The 20796-nt window shown below is 41.8% G+C and overlaps 2 protein-coding genes across 2 annotated transcripts; one reads left to right on the top strand and one right to left on the bottom strand.

Moving 5' to 3' along the window:
• Positions 1 to 325: 325 nt before the first annotated feature.
• On the bottom strand, positions 326 to 1207 carry LOC134536320 (uncharacterized). Its single transcript, XM_063376072.1, has one exon. The coding sequence runs from the start codon at positions 1205 to 1207 to the stop codon at positions 326 to 328; it is 882 nt and encodes a 293-aa protein (XP_063232142.1).
• A 2612-nt stretch (positions 1208 to 3819) lies between these two features.
• LOC134536000 (microsomal glutathione S-transferase 1-like) lies at positions 3820 to 12191 on the top strand. The gene is made up of 3 exons (XM_063375486.1): positions 3820 to 4111; positions 7669 to 7751; positions 9060 to 12191. The coding sequence occupies exons 1-3, from the start codon at positions 3977 to 3979 to the stop codon at positions 9301 to 9303; spliced, it is 462 nt and encodes a 153-aa protein (XP_063231556.1). The 5' UTR covers positions 3820 to 3976; the 3' UTR covers positions 9304 to 12191.
• Positions 12192 to 20796: the final 8605 nt, after the last annotated feature.

Genomic DNA, 20796 nt, shown 5'->3' with positions numbered 1-20796 from the left:
TGACTATATGTTTTAAATACATGAATTTCTTCAGAAAAAAATTATCTTTTTTTCTAGACTTGTACTTTTTTTCTGTCATTCTCCTAAGCAGTATAAAATGGCCCCAAAGTTGGACATATTGGTGATTTTTTATTTCATATTTTGATAGAAAAAAACATAAATGTAAAAGTATACAGACAATTCGTGTAGTATCTTCTCTTGGGTGAAAAATTTTCAGATTCGTAGTGTCGATCAATAAAGTCCCATCATTATTTAAAAAACATAGTGTTCCGCTAACTTCTGAAGCTACTAGGGAGGCCCCTTAATGAGGGCACACGCGTACAGCTCAGATGACGATCTGGAACCACGGCTCCATCATGGCGAAGGGGCTGCGGTGGTGGTCGGGGTCGCTCTGAATGCCGGAGCGCCGGTGCGTCTGCTGCTTCTCGGGCAGTTGGCGCTTGACGCGGTGCAGCGCGCTCAGCCGCAGCACGTCCCAGCCGTAGCGCATGTTCTCCGTGGCCGGGTAGCGGTAGCGCAGGTGCGGCGGCCTCTGGACGGCGGCGGCCAGGTAGCTGGGGCGGCCCTCCGCCAGCAGCAGCTCGCGGGCCCCGGGCGGCGGCGGGAACATCTCCGAGGCGGGGCTGGCGTCCGGGGGCGGCGGCAGCAACACCTCCGAGGCCTGGGGCGGCGGCGGTCTCTCAGAGGTCTTGTTGGGGTCCTGGGGCGACGGCGGTCTCTCCGAGGCGGGTGCTGTGTCCGGCAGCGGCGGCAGCCTCTCAGAGGCCTTGCTGGGGTCCTGGGGCGGCGGTGGAAACACCTCCGGGGCATGGGGCGGTGGCGGTGATCTCTCTGAGGCGGGTGCTGTGTCCGGGGGCGGCGGTGATCTCTCAGAGGCCTCGCCGGGGTCCTGGGGCGGAGGCACCCCGCAGACACAAGAGGCAGGGACCGGGAGCGGCGGCTCGGGCGCGCCGCCCCCCCGTGGCTCGGCCCCGCGACGCCGGGCGGCGGCGGCGGCGCGGTACCTCTCGGCCCGCCGCCGCGCCGCCTCGCGCGCCGCCCCCTGCAGGCCCGGCGTGCCGCGCGGCCTGGCGGGCTCGTGCTCGCCGCGCTCCATGCGGCCGCGGTACCAGCGCAGTCGCGCCGCGTTCTCGCGCTCGAACATCCTGAGCATGTGCAGCTGCCGCCTCGGCCCGTCGGCGGCTTCCTTGTCGCGCGCGGAGGCCATCGCGGCGGTCGGGGTCTCCCCCCTCCCTCCCCCTTCGCTGACACTTCCTCCCCGTCAGGCTCTCACTCTCACTGCCCGGCCACCGCTAGCACTTAGAACCTTACTCCTCCTACCGTCATGGTGCGGCCAACGCTAGTTCTTCGTGTCCTCGCTACCGCTGACGATTCATATCCTCATCACCGGGGGCGATCACCGAAAATTTTTCTCCAACTATACAGCGCGCAGCACATGTCCTCGCTTTCACGCCGCCGCCGCCGCCGATGTTTCAACGCCTTTCGAAGTCCCTCAAGCTAAATTCATTCGTGACCACGCGGTCCTCTCGCCTGGCCGCCGCCGACACTTGCGTACGTTCGCGGCCTGGCGACCGCCGTCTTCGCCAGCTTTCACCGCCACGGCATTGTTCCCGCTGTTCTCATTGTTGACGACTGCCATGCCATGGATGAAACCATAGAGTCAATGTAGATAAAGAGCTTATTTAGTATTCTCCACTCCATGCCTTTGCCACTCCTTTGCCATTGTAAAATAGAGCTACAGTTTCAAAAAATTTTGGTATTTTCCGCGTTTAGTTATGTTCTCCCTAAGAACCGTTTTTGTATTTCTTGAAATTCCAATATAAAAGTAAATAATTAGTTTTAATGTAGTTTTAAAGGACTCGTTAAGTTGTGTCACTATTGGTACGTTTAAATGAAAAATAATTTCCGTCATTTCTGTCGGGAGGCCAACATATCCGGGAAGCTGTCACCGGTTTTTTAGGCACCGTAAATGTTTACCAAAGTAATTAATTCTCTTCGGCACAACCCCACGCCAGCTCTTTCAGTTGGAATAATATACCTAGGCACAGAAACAAGGGTCACCTTTCTGGGGATTAAAAAAAAACTGTTTTTAATGTACCGGGCCGCATCTGGAAGAGCTGAAATGTTCCTTAAAATTTTCGAAATAGCACCAGGTGCCCAAACCGATACAAAAATGAATGTGAGACAGTAACATCTTCTGAAAGGCTGATTTAAACTGTAACTTTTTGAAACTGATTCGTTGAACTCCTAAAGGATGGTTTAAACGGTTTCAAGGGAATTCAGCAATGTTAGACGATACAAGCTTTACACGCCAGTCTAGATGACATCATTGATTGTTTTATAGAATGTACTTTAAGTTTTGAAATGCTACAATGACAAATCATATACATTTTATTGATAAAGTTTATTTTCCACCACCGCGAATTTCTTCGCTGTCACCAAATTGATTTTATTGAATTAATTATGTCACTTTTCTGACTTTATATCAATTTAATAATTTCGCGACAGCGATAAAATTTGTGGTGGTTGTATAACTTCATTCAGTTAAACATAATCCAGACGCTCAATGTTCAATCTTAAATATTTTCTCTACTATTCTTCGAGTACCAGCCTTTAAACCAAAAATCGTGTATATGTTTTAAACTAATTTCGCTGTAATAAACGTACAGCCTAAGTTTGTCCGTCAAATTCAATCTCACTCTGTAGTAGCTATCAGGATCGTGTATTTACGTAGTGGTAGGAGCAACGACCAATTTTGTCTCTGTGACAAGCAGCGACCAGCGACATGTAACTCACCAGGGTCAAGTCACCGCGACTCTGTCGCTTATAGCTGTACAAACAACATATTATTGAGGGGGGGGGGGGGGGAACAACAAAACAGAGCCTTGTTTGTATTGTATGTGAGTGTGAGATATTTTAGAAATAAATAATTTAATTGTGTTGTTTCGTTCCTAGGACTATAAGAACTAAACAATTTCTCTATTTTTTTAAAATAAAAAATTTGTTTATTACGTTATTTTTATTTCACTATTCAAGTAGTATTGATGTTTACCGTATGCAAGGTCAGATCCAGGATTTATTTCTGAGGGGGAAGGGGAGGGCGCACAAGGGTTTTGTTTGGGGGTAGAGCACAAAAGTCGTAAGGAACGTAATTTTAGTGGGACCGTATTAAACACCTTGTCAATTTTTAAGCGTATGGGAGGGGGGGGTTGCACGTTCCCCTGTGCTCCCCCGCCCCCCCTAAATCTGCCTACTACTGTATGGCATTGATCATTAAAAATAAAAATAAAAAATTGAAATTATGTGCTCCGAGAAAACAAATTAACTCGTACTTCATTGACATGATTCAATATACATTTCTCTAAATAAGAAAAATGTATCTACGACATAATTTTTTTTTAATTTTTTCTGCACATTATTAATATAAAAATGTTTGACCCACAGTAACTGGGGCAGTGTCCTACTTCGGCGCAGTAAAATAGTGGCTTCTTGATTAGTTTTCCACGGTAGAAGGTAGCACATGTTATTTCTTAAGAGAGTAACCGACCACTCTTGTGTCTCTCGTGTGTTTCTGGACGGGCGGGTATAGCGTGTCGCCGCTACTTTTAGCAGACACGCGACCCGCGACACGCCTGGCGCTGCTCTGGGAGAGCGCGACGTGACGTGGCATTTTGGCCGTCGCGGGTTACTTGCAGTTACAGTCGCACCACCTCCACGCGACACGACTGTCGCTGGATCAGAGTCGCGACTTGCGGCGTGACGGGGCGTGACGAGGCGTCTCTCGCCGCCGGACGGTGACACAGCGGTTCCCGAGTCGGGGAGCGAGCCACGAGGAGCGCTTGCGTGCCGCGTACACATAAGACGTTATCGCAGAGGGCGGGTCTCTTTATCTCGCGGAGTCGCGTTCCGAGGCGAGACCAGCCTGCAGCGGCGATCAGAGACGTCTCGCAGACACACACACGCACACACGCGCGCCATGGCCGGCAGCTTCGCGGATGTCTTCTCCCCGGACAACCCGGTGTTCCGGGCCTACGTCTTCTACTGCGCGATCCTCGTCCTCAAGTTGATGTTCATGTCCATCTACACGGCGCGCACGAGGATGAAGAAGATGGTGAGCTTGACCGTCTCGAGTGGGGACCCCGCCTTAGTCCAGGGGCGTAACTGCGCTGGGCACTCGCTGGTGGTTCTAGCGCGGTGTCGCCTCTGGACTGGCGCGCAGTCTTCTCGTCGTGCATAGGGCGACTGTGATGTTTGAACGGTAACAACAACGTTACACGGCGGAGAAATGAGAGCTTTCAAGAATCTGTACCGGGAATTCCCTGCTTAAAAATTATTCGTAAAACACGCGTTTTAGTCATTTTCACTCTTCTAAAAAATAAAGAGTTTAAAAACGTAATACGGAAACAGAACTACTATCCTCACTCAGCGTAGTTTTTTTTTTTTTTTTTTTTTTTTTTTTTGCAAAAAGACACCACTTTTGATGACTTGAGTAGTTTTCAATTCGCGTGGTTTTTGCCTGAAATATTTTGTCTTTTCTATTACTTGAGGGTTTTACCTGTAAATTAAAATTCCTACACCTCCTTCGTGTTGTTGTTGTTGGATCACAAATGTTCTCACAAGATATTTACTAAACGTTATCTTCGAACATTTAAATGTTAAGTAAGTGTTCATAATTATGAACACTTACTTAACGTTTTACCACAATTAAATAATATTTACAAACTTTTTGATAAAGTTTAAGATGGAACATAAAATACAAGAGAGTTTCAGGAATAAATTTACACAGAAGGACCTGAAATATTAGTACTGAGGGAAAAATGAAATAACTAAATCGGTGAGTGAGACCGAGACTTAAGATGGAGGGTTGGATACTTAAAGACGGCATGTAGTTTATTATTGTAAAATAAATTTGTCTTATTTCAGACAGAGATCACATGCCTATTTAGAGGTTTTCCAACGAACATAACTTAGCTTCTACTGACAGTATTGTTACCGTGTAGTCATTCCCAAAAAAAATGAATTAAATTACTTCACGGGATAAACTATCTGTAGAAGCAAGTCATTATTGGTTTTATTAAATATTGCTCTTTAACGAAGTCAAATTTGGAAAATATAAGAAAGAACATGGTAATGGCTTAAAAACTGTCGAAACCATGATGTTACTATTTCCTACCACCTTTCTCAAAGATACGGCGTGACATACGGTTTCTAGCGGTCCCCGTGGTAAATTACTGATAACATTTTTGCCTTGGCTTTAAGGTCAAGACCACGGTCGCATGGATAAGTATGGTAACTTACCTTCATTCTCCATCCGCCTAGTGAAGCTCTAAGCGGCCTGCGAATTAACGGCATTAGTAGTACTTAGCCCAGTTTAAACATTAGATACGGTTAATGAGAGTTTGGTATAAAAGAGGGGCATATATTTAAAACTCTGTTCCGTTTCAAACGTCGATTACAGTTTAGAATTTAAAAATTTGTTTGGGACCGTTGCCCAATGCATAGCAATAACTTGTAACTTTGCCGAAATTGTCAGTTAAAAGTTGGAGTGTTGAGAATGCAGTTCCCAAAGAAACTGGTATCTCCCATAAGAAAGCGTGTTTTAAATATTATGATGATGTGGCATATGGAATACATACAGGGAAAAGGATTAATTTTAAATGCGTACTGAACTGAATTTCTTATTCATTATAAATACATACGAGAACGCACAGATACTCTACTTCGGTTTAAGAATCCGTCTGATATTAAAAGGTAGTTAGGAAATTAAACTTTTTTTATTGACAAGTCTCTAAACCAGTTTTATTAAAATGAAGTATGTGTGTTTCTAGAGAAAGTACCTAATGTTATTTTTTGTTAATAAAACTTTTACAGTTAAAAATAGGACAAAATTACACTAGCGAATATGTTAAAATTACTAGTTATTAATTAGAAAGTAACGCTATTATTAAGGAGAAAAATACACCAACAATAAATTTCTTGAAGGCCTACACTTAACATGTGTACTAAGCACCTTGCAATCATAAATTGCGACAACCAATAGTATCAACATTACGTAGACAAATGAAATAAAATCGATCACATGAAGTAAATACCGAAACATAACTTTGATTGTTTATGCAATGTTTTCGTTTACGCATTTGCATACTGGATATGCTAGTATGATTATGTTTACAAATCATTAAAATTCAAAACATCAGTATTTTGGAGTCGTTGATTGGCGGACTGGTGCGTTGCCATGGTAACTACTGGACCACAAGGCTCCCAAGAAAGAACAAAATCGAAGCGTCAGAAACACCAACTTCTGCAAACCATACAAGGTAGTAGCGTCATAGTTAAAAACGCCCTGTGCAAGGCGCGACACTTACGACGAGGAGAAAAGTAATCGCTTTTTTTTTCTCTCCCCGTCAAAAAAATAATAATGCGTCATAGTTATGACGCATTGGGCTAAAGATACTTCATTGATCCACTGGTGGTTTTGTGCGACTTAAAGCTTAAATGCATCCTGGGGTCCTAAGCTTCCCTACCCAGATCCCCTCCTAAATACACTTAGATTTATTACTTAGGTTAGGGGGGAAATAAAGCGGGGAAGCCTACAGTTCACAGGGGTGAGAGTCATACCCGAACAGCTCCGAAGATCTCCGAAGTTGGCCGATCGCTCACGAAAAACACCATACACAAGAATTTATATATTTTATGGTCATAGAGTATTTTAAATAACGCCAATCTAACATAACCAACCTTTCCTTTTAGTTACGATAACTCAAACCTAACCTAACATACCGAGGAAACAAATAACATAAAGAACTCTTTTGTTAAACTGACCGAACATAACCTAGCATTTTTTTTTTTTACTTCGGTAGACTTCGGAACTGTTCGGGTCGTGGTTGTGGCTCTCATCCATGTGACTGTAGGCTATCCATCCCTGGGTGGGTCTGGAACCCAGTGCGTTCGACTGAACGTCAAGTATGGCGACCACAGCCACGCCTCCCAGGCATGCCTACTATCACGATGATTTACAAATGGCAGACGTCACGATTAATGATGTCACAGCGTTGTGATAAAGCGCAGCACGTTGCTGTACAATTTGCGTGCAAACTTCGCGCATGTGAGTTCATTAGACACACACACACACACCAAAAACACACACATACACACAATGGACACAGGATTTAATACTGAATTGGGATTGGAGGCACCAGTAGTCTAAACTACCCCATCCCCCTGCTTAATAAAACCAAGGGAACGGGACTTAACATCTATATACCTAACAATTAGTATAGATATTAGTTCCGGACCAATATTTTAGTAGTTATGCATTCGTCTTATATAAGTATTCAAAAATAAATAAAGCCCACAATATTTCTTCAAACGTCATTTTGTCCAGTGCAACAATTACCCTTCTTAATCCACCACTGTATACAACACAATTGAAGAAATTGAAGGAATTGGAGAGAAACTATACCAGCATTTTATCTACACGAATTTGGATGGAGGAGGTTCAATAAAAACCAAATATATGTAGAACAGTTTTTTTTTATTACATGAGCGTGATAATTTAGTAGTCTCGTGCTCAAATAATTGACACGTGCCTTATTCTGCTTGTTTCTCCCCCTGTATTTATTTTGTTTTCTTTCAACCATTTCTTATTGCTTGTCCTCTTTTCCGCAGGTGTTTTCCAATCCCGAAGATATCATGGGCAGAAAGGACAGTAAAATACGCTTCGACGACCCGGACGTTGAGAGAGTACGAAGGTAACTCATATATTACGATCTTTCTTTTCGTCATTTTTTTACAAATCAAATTTTTTTATAGGAAGTAAATACAACAATTACAAAAACTATCTTGCTACTTACGAATTAGAGAAATATCGTAATCAGTTCAATAATTTAGCAATGATAATAGTTGTTTTAATTTTAAAATTATTTTAGGAAGAATAGCTAGGAATTTTTGGAAGAAAACATTGGAATATGCCTATGAAGTTGTTCTGTGAAGTTAAGTAATACTAAAATTTATATTCTGTTAAGCCAAGTAGCATAAATTAGAGCTATATCATGTCTATGGAGCAGTCGTCTGTTCAGAAGCCATCTTGTAAGCAATTACATAGCAAAAATATAATAACTGTTTAAAGTTTGTTTGAAACTTTGCATAAACTTGCTAGAAAAAAACGAAAAAAAAAAAGACATAATGAAGCAAGTAATTTTGAACAAAACATGATAACACGCTTGCAAGGAATTACCATAAAACTTAATTACAACCGAACTATATTTTTCTACCCAGATTGGAAAGGGGGTGGGGGTTTGTTCTCATATTAACTTCAATTATTAACGTGGAAACCAATTGCACACACCAACTCCCTTACTTCTGACGTCCATGAGCTTTATAGCTTAACTGAATGTTACTTCTGTGCATACTAATTACTGCAGCTTTAATTCATTATTTTGATATTGTGTATTATAACATTATAACTAGGCAAATATATCTTATTAAATTTTTTTTTGTCGATTAAAACTTCTGAATAGTTATTTTTTTATTTAATTTTTAAATTTTATCTGAATTTTTGATTATTTATGATAGCGTAGCAAAACGTTTTAGTCACGGTATCCAATAATTTGGTGCAGCGTGGAAATGTGATAATTTAAAAGAGAAAAGAAAAAAGCTTATGACTTCAAAACTACACAGTCTTTGGATTTTTTTTTTTTTAATTTGTAACGGTGATTAATTGGCCTATCAACTGTTCTCAACTTGACGCTGAGTTTCGGGACATACTGTATGTATATATTTAAACAAATGTAGAGAATCCAAATACTGGAAGAGTCCAGACGGACAGTAAAACCAAACAAACCGGACACGTGCCAGATGTCTGGGTAAACATTCTTCTTCCCAATATGGCGGACATGCAGTCCCACTGGACGCTTTCTTTTGGACAGAATCTCTGGTGTTTCCAATGTGAGCAACAGCCACAAAATCCCCCCCCCCTCGATCGCTGCGGGGGAAGGGGGAGGGATAGGGGGACCACGTCGAGGGAGACGACAGACCGAGTGTTCCCTGCGGTGCTCCAGGGCGCACCAGAACGACCTGGAGAACCTGGTGCCGTTCTTCGTGGCGGCGCCGCTGTACCAGCTGACGGCGCCGAGCGCGGCGGTGGCCGTGAACCTGTTCCGGGCGTTCGCGGCGGCGCGCTGCGCTCACACGCTCGTGTACGCCGTGTGGCCCCGGCCGCAGCCTGCGCGCTCCCTGTGCTTCGGCGCCGGCTTCTGCGTCACGCTGTACATGGCCGTGCAGGCGGCAGTCGGCTTCCTGTAGCCGCCCGCCCTCTTCTCCACGCGCATCTCTTCAAACACCCACCGTTCACAATGCGCTGCATAGGACTGTTTCAGGGGCACTACGCAACCCGCGTTAACCTCATAAGATTCAATGTTATTTTCATTTTGCTTATAAATAATTAACTAATATAGATTTCTAATTGATGCTTGCTTGATATGTAAGACAATGATGCTCTTATCAAAGCCCCTTTCTTCAAAAATGTGCATTAATTATGGTTTTCTACTATTCTTTACTAATATGCATAAGTGTATTGTCTAGGTTTGAACCATAATTTATGCACGTTTTTGAAGAAAGGGGCTTTGATAAGAGCATCTTTGTCTTACATATCAAGCAAGCATCATTTCGAAATCTATATTAGTTAATAAGTTATAAGCAAAATGAAAATAGCATTGAATCTTATGAGGTTAACGCTGGTTGCGTAGTGCCCCTGAAACACTGGAGTGGCCTCTTAAGGCCGGTATTACACTGTAAAATATTTTATAACACATATTTAAAAAATATATAATTTTCATATTTTAATAAAATATTTGAAGAGTGATTATTTTATAAAAGTGTTAGGCTTTAAGTACACAATGTAATATATATATGTCAAAGAAGTATCCCGTTTATCAGAATTTCTTAACATTTCAACGAAGTGTAAAGAGTGTTAAGTGTTCATTAAACAGTTACACTTTTTAACCACATTTAATTGAATTTTTTTTTACATCTAGGATAGTACAACCAGGTTTAACTGTGTTCTTAACATCTTGCTTTTTATTTCTATTTTTGTAGTCTTCGTACTTTGCATTGTGTAGCATTTCATGAAACGTTTGCACTAAGAAATAAACTTTGTCGTTGTGTCCACACTCCAAGTCTACTTATTTGTGGGCTGTGTGACCATTTAGAAAATTCACAACCATGACACGATCTTAACAGTTAAATGGATAACTGCTTTTATAAAATGTAATGCCAACCCATTACTTTTTATAAAAGAAATTTTATAAATGTAATAATTTACGAAATATGGCCCATTACACTATCAAAGAATCTTGGTCAAAGACGTTTTATAAAATACTTTACAGTGGAATACCGGCCTTCGACAGTCGCCTGAAAAGGGGTATGTCCCGTTTCATGTCATCTATATGTATACATAAAATAGGATGTTGTTATGTATGACGTTGATAAACTCCGACCCCGTTTGATCAATGGCCATGAAAGTTGGCACATCGAAGTGTTTTTTTTCTACGGAGAAGGTTTTTTAAGCTACCCATTTTTTTGTACCTCGAGGCTATGTGGCGCTGCAGCGCAGCAACTTCTAAGCCGTTCAACCGATTGTCATTGGTAAACATAAAATCATAAGTCATAGACATACAAACAGATATTGTGTCTTTTCTCTATCCCCACGCTATCCATTTTGCTTTAACTCGCGGAAAATATATCACCCTGCGTTCAGGCCGGGCTACGCCGGGTACTGCAACTATGAAAATTGGAATATTGTGATTGTTACTGTCCTTAATCCTCAATAACAACAAATAGTGATCGTTACTGAAATTAGCATGGTGATTAGTATTTGATGAGCTAGTTTAAAATGGGATACCATTTCAAACGCTTTATAATTCTAGATTACATACCAACCATCCATTTGAGATTTATATAGGTAAATAAGTAAACCAAGGCAGGTTTTGTTAGTTGTATTACAAACACGTTTAAATTGGTTAAAACATGTAGAATTTTTGAGTGACTGAGCTTCAACAAAATGCATTATTAGCTGGCAAATTTGAACTTTTTACATTGTGGTGTATACTGAATAAGTAGAACCAAATGTAATTTTAAAAAATGAAAAAAAAAATCTGGGTTTTAAGGCAATTCTTGTGGATATTCTTTCAAAAAAAATTATTATGCCTTTTAAAATCATATAGTTTCTGAGAATCTCAAAAGGCTAGGAAAAATTAACTATTTTTCTGGGGGAAAAAACATATCACAAAGTAGCCAGTAAAATTGACATTAAACATAAAAAGTTCCAGTTTCATATTCCATTTCATTCTCCTTATCCATACTGCACAGCACTTTTAAAAATGCAACTTTGCATGTTAATCATGCGAAAGAAAACTTTTTTTTTTCATTTTCAGAAAGTCTAGCCACTCAAAATGTCGGCAAGTCTAACCGTGTGGAACGTAAACATGTAATAATCACCTGGAACGGGACATACCCCTAGAACTGTAAACGTGATGTACGCATATAGTATAAATTTTAAGGTTTCCTGTAACTTATATTAAGTATAAACTTGCGATTTTCTTCGTATCAGGTAAACCCAAACATTAAAATGGAATCCTAACTCAACTGGGCCCCACCCCCGGTATTTTCCCCTCCCCCTCCCTCATGATAGTCCTGCCAGGGGGTCTACTCTGCTCTTGTGTTAATGAACAATTTCATTTATACCAACTACACAGTGTCATTCACTTTCTCGGCTGATGTGGCTTGTAAGCAAATTGTAACGTTTTACACTACAAATCCAATTTAATTTGACTCGTACAACGTTTCAGTGTCGAGGAAACAAATTTATTATTTATTTTTAAATAAAGTGGTGATTCAGAAAATTTTGCATCTCAAGGTTGGAGTAGGCTACTAGTTTTTATTTATTAATTGCGTTCGTCAACGATCGATGGTGTTTGCACATGTCTGTCTTGTGTGTTTAAAATTATAAATATGTTTCATAGCGAATACATCAACTGTAGTGCCTCAAATGTGAAAGTATTGGGTTGAACTTAGTAAAAGTATTTAATGGATTTTTGTGTGCCAATATGAATTTGAATGTAACAGTAAAGAATATAAAACTTTAATAAATATTTGTATACACGTATTTGTGGTATTTATAGCTACTGCCTTAATTTGTGTGTTGTATAATATAAGAATTTATATAAATAAATATAATTTTAAGTACAATGGGTTTTTTTTTTCATTATGAAGCAGATAGGTTAAACTGATATTATTAGTTTAACATACACAAAAACAATCTCTAGTATCTAAAAAAACCTTATGAAAATCATTAAAATTTTAATGAAAATCAAAGCACGGAAGTAAAAACCACACAATAATTTATTAAAACGTATAAATTTAAAATTATAACTAGATCCTAAGTCCGAATAACTCTTTAAACTAACCTACAGATCCCAAAATAATTCGGGACAAAAATGAATTCCTTTGGTTTTATGCTGTGTGATTGGTAGTGTCGGAATCGTTTGTAGTTAATATCAGAGAAAAAAAATAAGGAATTTTTTTTAACCTGAGAGTGAAATATCTGTTTATTTATATGCTCCTTGCCTGTAGCTGCGAACGATAAATGTAGACTAATTATGCTTTATTGCGTGAACGGCTCATGGCTTGCAAAAATGCAATAGACACTACACCCAAGAAGTTTAAATATATATATGTGTGTGTGTGTTTGTATGTGTGTGTGTACTCGACAGTACAACAGTGTAACATCTAACCTCGGTAACGACCAAATTCATGTGTTCTCAGGTTGCAAACACAATTATTAATACGAAATTTAACCCATAATTATTTTAAGTAATGCCGAACGTGATAAATATATACGCAAACTGTGTTTTCAGTTACCTTTATTGATGTGATTAACGTTAGAATTCGTTGCCGGAGCAGCTTCGCCGACATTCGAATAATTAGATTTGCAGATGGAAATTTTAAACTATATAATGAAGCGGCTCCGATAAAAACGAAAAAAGATTGACAAAATCCTAAACCCCGACTTTGGACCTGATTTTCGACAAGGAATGTTATTAAAATACTGGCCATCTTGTTAAAATTTACCAAATAGTTAATTCTTTAAGGTTTACCTTTGGCTTTGTGAACTTTGATTAGTTCCACCCACTGCAGATGGCAGTACCGTGGTTGTTACACATTTCCGTTCCTTGGCTTCCAACGTTTTCACGAAATTATTTCTACCAAATGCCGCATACCGAGAGCTAAGATGTTACACACACAAAAAAAAAACGCAAATATGAGCGATAGATTTATCGCTAGAGTCAAGTGTACTACCCGGGAAAAAAATTGTTGTTAGCCTTCAACACAATTGCGTTATAGCTTTGCGTGGTTTCTTTAATTAGTCGAAGAAAAATGTTATTCCGCACTTGGGCGTGTCCGAATTAGAATACACAGTCATGTAGTAACTAACCCATTGTGTACTTTACCAGGCCTTTTAGTGCACTAGCACAATTTGGACGAATAAGAATTGTTGGCCTCTAAAAATGGTATTAGCCAGCCAAACAGGAAACAGGTTGCTAACATTTATTTTTGTCCAGTAAAAGAATTTCATTCCAACGAAAAATTTTAGTTACAATTATTATAAATCGAATTTGTGACAACCTGGTTTCAATTATACTTTGGTTTTTTTAAGTAACTACCAGTATATATATATATATATATATATATATATATATATTGGTAGTTACTTAAAATATATATATGTACACACATATATGTATATAAATATGTATATGTACACACATATATGTTGAAAATTCCTTATCAAAGTATGTATTTAAATATTAATTTTTTCGTTCATTGTCATTGTTAAAAAACACTTAACTGTGTGATGGCATTCTTACGATTATTCGTAATGGTTCACATTAATATCAAGATTAAACAAACTTCTGGCATATTAACCTTTATAAAGCAACGATTTGTTTAGCTATCCGTTTGCTAACCAATTGAGTTCAACTTCAGGACGTAAGCAAAACCCGTATACTAATAGTTACATACAACGAGCATACTTACAACGTTCTGAAGAGTATAAATCTATTTATTAAATGTGTGCCAAAATAAAGATCCAATCGAACACCTATGGAGATGTGTCTGTGATAAGCAATTTGTTAACAAAGCAAGCCGTGACTCCATAAAAGCTGAGGCTGAGGTTTTATTTTATTATTATATTTTGAAAGGAACACGTTGGGAAAAATGGTATAATATTTATTATGTAGTGGGTAGTGTTAAGTCTTTTTCGCAGGAAGACAAGAAAGATTACCTATCCGTTAATTAAAATGATATTTCACCATAGCAATATTTAGACGTAAATTATTATGTGAACTTTAGTTGAGAAGCATTTCATGACTCTGTATATTTTAACTTTCGTGCCTTGTAATCCACAATTATTAGTTGGCTTTAGGCAGAACTTTATTTTTGGCATCAACATATTTATACACCTTTAAGGCCCGTCTACAATAGCAATGTCCTAAACTGTGTCCGAAGGACACTCGTCGCTGATTGGTCCACGTGACTCTCTGACGTCATGCGTCACGTGGGTGAAGGTCCGAACCTACCTGGTCCGAAGGCATTCGTCAATTTGAACTTTTTGTCCCAACCTGTGTACTTCGGACACAGAAAAAGAACAGAACACTCACGATATTTGTTTTTCCGGTTCCCGTTTGAAAACGTGGTGTTTGTTTTTGTTATTGAAGGAAATTGAAGGTGTTGTAAGTCACTTATAACTTACATAACTTTCATAAGTTCAATCTCAAACTACAAAGCATCAAAACAATAAACAAAAACATTTGGTTTGGCACATTTACTGCGCTCTAGTGACAACTTTAGAAATCAATACATTCGAACAAAACACCAGGATGAGGAATGGTGGAGGACAAGGGGAATCTGGGAACCTGCTAGATGTGGTGCTGGTGAGGCCTGTGGAGATAGTAGTAGGCGCTACGGTGATGGAGGGCATCAGCAACCACAAAATCCCGGTGGTGGAGATAGATATGGGATGGAGGGAGGTGAAGGAAAGTAGGGAGGAAGTGGTAAAACAGTGGAGCAGGGCGGATAGAGCGGGGGCGGAGGCATTTCTTAAAATGGCGTTCTGTAGGTGGGAAAGGATTGCAGAACTAGAAGGGAAGTGGGAGGCTTTGAGGGGCATATTAGAGAGAATGGTGGAGTGCTTCGTACCCCAAAGGAGGGTAGGAAAGGGTGGTGACCCGCCCTACCATGGATGGGAGGTAAAGGTATTAAAACGAAAGTGCAGGAGGCTCCACGCAAGAGCCAAGAAGCGAGGTGGGGAGGGGCTAAACGCGGAAATGAAGGAGCTGGCGAAGGAACTGGGAAAGAAAGCTAGGGAAGCAAGGGATACATACATGGAAAGGTTGATGGAGAAAGGGGGGCGGGGAAACTGGGTGGATCTGTACCGATATGTTAGGAGAGTGAAGGGGGAGAAGGGACTACCGGTATTAAAGGGGAGAGAAGAGCAAGAGTGTGTGAGTGACCTGGAAAAGGCTCGTTTGTTGCAAGAGCAATACTTATCGGTTTTTGTAAACGGGGGAGTATGGTGCGGAGCACAAGGGGAGAAGTCAGGGGTAGAGAGAGGGTTGGAAATACGGAGGGAAGATGTATTAAGGAAGTTGAGGAGACTGAATGTGAGGAAGGCGGTTGGGCCAGATGGGATAGGAAACAGGCACCTCAAGCTGGGAGGAAAGGTGATCGGGTAGTACCTGCAAGTACTGTATGCACAGTCACTGGAGGAGGGACAGCTGCCAAGGCAGTGGAAAGAAGCGGTGGTGGTGCCCATCTATAAAGGGAGTGGGAACAAGGCACACCCGGCAAACTATAGGCCGGTCAGCTTGACGTCGAACGTAGGCAAGGTGATGGAGAGGCTGGTAGTGAGGTATATAGTAGAAAGGATGGAGGAAAGGGACTGGATGGATGAGAGGCAGCATGGCTTCCGGAGGGGTTACTCCTGTGAATCGCAGATGGCAGGGCTGCTGGAGGACTTTGTGGAGGCAGTGGATGAGGGAAAGCAGGTAGATGCTATTTTTATAGACTTTGAGAAGGCGTTTGACAGGGTGCCGCACAGGAGGGTGATGGAAAAGGTGGAGGGGTTGATAGAGGACAGGAGGGTGGTAAATTGGACAGGGGACTTCTTGAGGGACAGGATCCAGCGAGTGAGAGTGGGTAAGGAATGGTCAGAAGAGGGAAATGTGACGTCAGGGGTACCATAAGGCAGTGTCATGGGACCCCTGCTCTTCCTGATCATGATGAATGATATAGGAGAGGGGTTGAAGAGTAGGCTGCAGTTGTTTGCGGACGATTGTGTGCTATATGAAACTGTGGGGGAAGGGGCGCACCTGGCAGAGGACTTGGAGAAACTGGAGTGCTGGTCAAGAGAAAATGAAATGGGTATAAACGTAGGGAAGACAAAGGTGGTGAGGTTCACGAGGAAGAGAAGGGTGGAGGGAAAAGTGTACTGCTGGAAGGGACAGGTGATCCAGGAAGCTGAAGAGTATAAGTACCTGGAAGTGATCCTGCAGAGCGACTTGGGGTGGGGAAAGCAGGTCAAGAAGGTGGTGAAGAAGGGCAGGAGGGGGTTGGGGCTGCTTAGCAGAACACTGAAAGGGACAGGTAGGAATGTAAAGGAAAAGGCGTACGCGACATTGGTACGGCCAGTGTTGGAGTATGCCGCGGCGGTGTGGGACCCTTAAGTGGAGAAGGAAATTGAGGAGCTGGAGAGGGTGCAGCGCAAGGCAGCGAGATGGGTGACGAATATGTGGCGGAGAAGGGAAGGCGAAGGCAGGACGGGGGAAACGCACAGACCATCGGTGATGATGAAGGAGCTGGGGTGGGACACGCTGCAAGAAAGGAGGAAGATGGAAAGGCGGGTGAGAATGAATAAGGTATTTCGTGGGGGGGAGGGGGGCTGGGGAAACCTAGGAGCTAGGTTGAACAGAGGGCTGTATCGAGGAAGGAGGGATCATGAGTCGAAGATTCAGAGGGAATGGAGACGGACAGAGAGAGGAAGACAGGTATTCCTTGTGAGGACGGGGTGAGATTGGAACGAGCTTGAGGGGAGGACACTGGATCTGGGAGGAGGGAAGGACTTATGAAGGAGGCTCCAGAGGGGGGAGAAGTGAGGGAAGTTGGGGGGGTGGGAATTCCTTGCCACCGGGCGGATGCCCAATTGCAGGTGTAAAAATTATTATATTATATTATTAATCGCAATTGTGGACAGGGCAGTTTTCGGTGAGACAATGTGACGTCACTCACATTCGGATAAGGACACGGACCACGCACAGGTTCGGACTATTGTAGACGGGCTCTTATTCGGACATTGTTTTCGGCCAAACAATGGATTATTTAATTGGATTATTGAAGTGTGAAGTTTCATCTAATGTGCGAGGTGGCCACACTTATGTTAAAAATATATATAAATATTCTCTATAATTTATATTAATGCTTTCTTTGATTTTTAATAACACTAGATTTAAATGTATCAACAAGTATGCCTTTGGTTTACTTGTAATCTTATAGTTAGTTCAATATGCTCACATGCATTTTACTTTGTAAATTATTCTTAATAGGCTTAGATGTTAGAAAATAAACCGTTGTGTCCTTGTTTAAGAATAAATTAAATTTTCGTCAAGCTTTCAAAGGTCCTACATGCAGGTATTGTGTTTCATTATCAAGTGATTACAGTGACGTCTGCTGACGAGCGACTACGAACACTGGCAGTCTGTTTATGCCAAGTAGCACCCTGTGCGAGGCTATAACGATCCTCGAGAACACTAAACTAACTGAAGATGTTGGGGTTTTGTAGTTTCTGCTTGAAAAGCTTTTTTTTTTTTTTTTTTCCCCACAATTCAATAAAGTTGTTGGGTATGTTGAGTGTTAACTACATATTGTCTCTCACATTAAATTACAGCAGAAAAAGCGGTGAAGATGATTTCAGATTTAAATTTATAAAAGGTTAATAATTCAGTTCTTTAAAAAATTTTGAGTGCATACATCAAAGTAAATTGGAATATATAGCAAAATAAAATAAATAAACAGACAATTTACTGATGAAGCAGTAACACCTGCTGTTTACTGTCGCCATTGCAGTTTTATTCACTGAGACTGACAAACTTATAAATAATGTACGAGCTCGTCAGCAGTACCTAATTGAGCCCACTGGATAGTACAATAAAGATTTGTTTATACTACATGTGATGTCCAGCACAGAATTTGATTGGCTGATATCATCCCGCGGTTGGAAGTCAGCAGCCGAAAGATAAAGTTAAACCATCTACGATGGCCGACTGCTCGACTGCGTTTTGTGAAATTGCATATGCGTGCGTGCACCAAGACGCAGTTATCTTTGACTGCTAAATGCGGTTTTCCGGCAGCATATGGTGAGTATAACCCAAACGATAGCACATATTCTACAGAGGCGTTATAGCTTGTGGATGTCGCATTCAGTGATATTTTCTGTGTCATTGACAACGAGAATATTAGTGACATACATACACAGGCTCTCCTCACCACCTCCCTCTGTGTAATGGACCTCAAAGTTAGAATCTGGGACCAACACTTTACACATGTTTTATGAGCCTAAAAATGTCTATACATGGACGATTTCCACACATCAAGGGTCAAAGCTTAAAAAATATGTCCCTATCTCAAGCAAAGAAGTTGATGAATATAGGAATGTCGAAGGTCCAAACGAATCCAGTCATTTCAACATCTTACGTTACATGAGTATGGAGGGGAAGGGTGTACAAAATCTCCACAACCATACGGTTGACATGCCCGCAGGACATACTCCCAATGGCCCGAGTTTCCATTTCAAGACCAAGCTCCCAAGCCTGGTCACATTATGCTGCCAGGCAATTCCCGGTTGCTGAATCAAGCTACCTAAGCATAAGTGAGTACAAGTCTAGCCCGATATTCCTGAAAAGAGACCGTCAGTAACACACCAGGTCCCCTATCTGCTGCAGGAGGGATGTAAGATGTCAAATACCTATACCTCTTAGTTCAGCCACCACAGTGTCAAACAGGGTCTCATCCATTCAACGTTTGAGGACATCCGAAGGAAATCTGACATGATGAGATAAGCTCACCTGCCACACAACCATCTTAGGTTCTCTCGGGGAGTAAAAATCCATGCCATCCCTCATTGCCATCTTGCTACGACCAGGTCATCAATCCGGCGGTCATAGGTCGAAGAGCATTCCCATAATCTCTAGCCGAGGGCATAACAATAATGGTGAAGATCATTAGGCTCTGTCTTCTATGCCAATATGTGCAATTGTTCGGCAATAACTAGAAGCAAGGATTGTAGTCGTAACAGTTTCAAAAGTCTATCAGTTTATGACATGTCATCGTCCAGACTGTAATACGTGAAGAGTTAACTGTCTGAGAGGCCCAGGCAATACAATGAGCCTTAAAATTGCAGTGGCCAGAGAGGATCTGGGAAAGGGAGTGATTTATTTCAAAATGGTCACACATCAGTCGGGCCTTGACAGACGAAAACACCGAATGAGAATGGTAACCTTAGTCTGTGGCATCCCACTGCAATAGCCATTTGCGCAAGATCCTCTTCATGTACATCGGGCTGCAACGAGTTCGGGAGTTTCAGTGTACCTTGTTGGCTGCCACCATTTCTAGTGGGATCGCACCCACCAGGATCTGCAAGACAGTGTTGGAAACAGAAGCAGCATACGCCTTGGACACTGTATGGAGCACATGCCACACATGCATCAAATTCGTACACCTAAACTAAGACAGCTACCTCGCTGATTCCCACCATCACCATTCTGCCTACCACTGCTGCCACTGGTATCACAAGCACCACATGCAGCAGGTTTTAACTCTCCTCCTCACCTCTATCATTACCCTTTCGGGTGTGCTCCCTCACCACCTACCCCAATCCACTATTTACCGGCTGGGATGCCCATCTTTACTCTTTCTTCCCCCATCTTCTTCGGTCCTTGTTCCCACACCACCCCTGGCATGTTAAGATCGCCTGCCACTATTACCCACCTATCCTCCCCTAGCAAGTTCAACCTGTCTTTTACCATCTCGATGGCTTCATCCCCTTGCCCCGGGGGTCTGTACACTGTTAGCAACCTTATATTTCTCTCCCAGCCTCGGATTCTTAATTTCAATACTTCCACTTTCTCCCCCACCCATTCAACCCTTGCAATCAGTCCCTCCCGCATTTTTGTTTCTGTCCCTTTTAAATATCTCATAATTAGCCCTACACAGTTACCCTTTCCTGATTTCTTCGTCCAACCACGACTCAACTGCTTCAAGAATATCAGCCCAAAGCTCTACCTTGCTCCAGAACATGTCAACATTTCTATACAAACTCCTACAATTTATTGTTGGTACCTTCACATAGTTGTATTTTCCCCTTTGTGACACTATTCATTTCCAACCATTACATGTTCCTTTCCCAATTAATCCTTCCTTCATCAGCACCTCTTCTGCCCTGTTCACCTTCACTACCCCATATCCTACACTCTCCCACAAATCCATCTCATTACTAACATTTCCCCCCTCCTCCTCCCTCCACATAAACATTACTACCCTCCGACTCGTTGCCTCCGACTCTACTCCTATCTTTGTCCTGCCTATGTCCAACTACCCCCCCCCCCCCCCCTTTTCCAGGTTTTTTTGTCTCGCCCACTTGCTTTCCACCGAGCTTTGCCTTTGACGCACTTCCTCTCCTTACACCTG

The sequence above is a fragment of the Bacillus rossius genome, chromosome 10 (genome assembly GCF_032445375.1).
Source record: "Bacillus rossius redtenbacheri isolate Brsri chromosome 10, Brsri_v3, whole genome shotgun sequence".
In the NCBI taxonomy this organism is placed as follows: domain Eukaryota; kingdom Metazoa; phylum Arthropoda; class Insecta; order Phasmatodea; family Bacillidae; genus Bacillus; species Bacillus rossius.
The sequence above is the reverse complement of the archived record's forward strand: the minus strand, read 5'-3'. Positions and strand labels throughout refer to the sequence as shown.

Coding starts and splice junctions, on each gene's coding strand:
- LOC134536320 (XM_063376072.1), bottom strand. CDS start 1,207: ATGGCCTCCGCGCGCGACAAGGAAGCCGCCGACGGGCCGAGGCGGCAG.
- LOC134536000 (XM_063375486.1), top strand. CDS start 3,977: ATGGCCGGCAGCTTCGCGGATGTCTTCTCCCCGGACAACCCGGTGTTC. Junction 4,112..7,668: donor GCACGAGGATGAAGAAGATG/GTGAGCTTGACC, acceptor TCTTTTCCGCAG/GTGTTTTCCAATCCCGAAGA. Junction 7,752..9,059: donor GACGTTGAGAGAGTACGAAG/GTAACTCATATA, acceptor GCGGTGCTCCAG/GGCGCACCAGAACGACCTGG.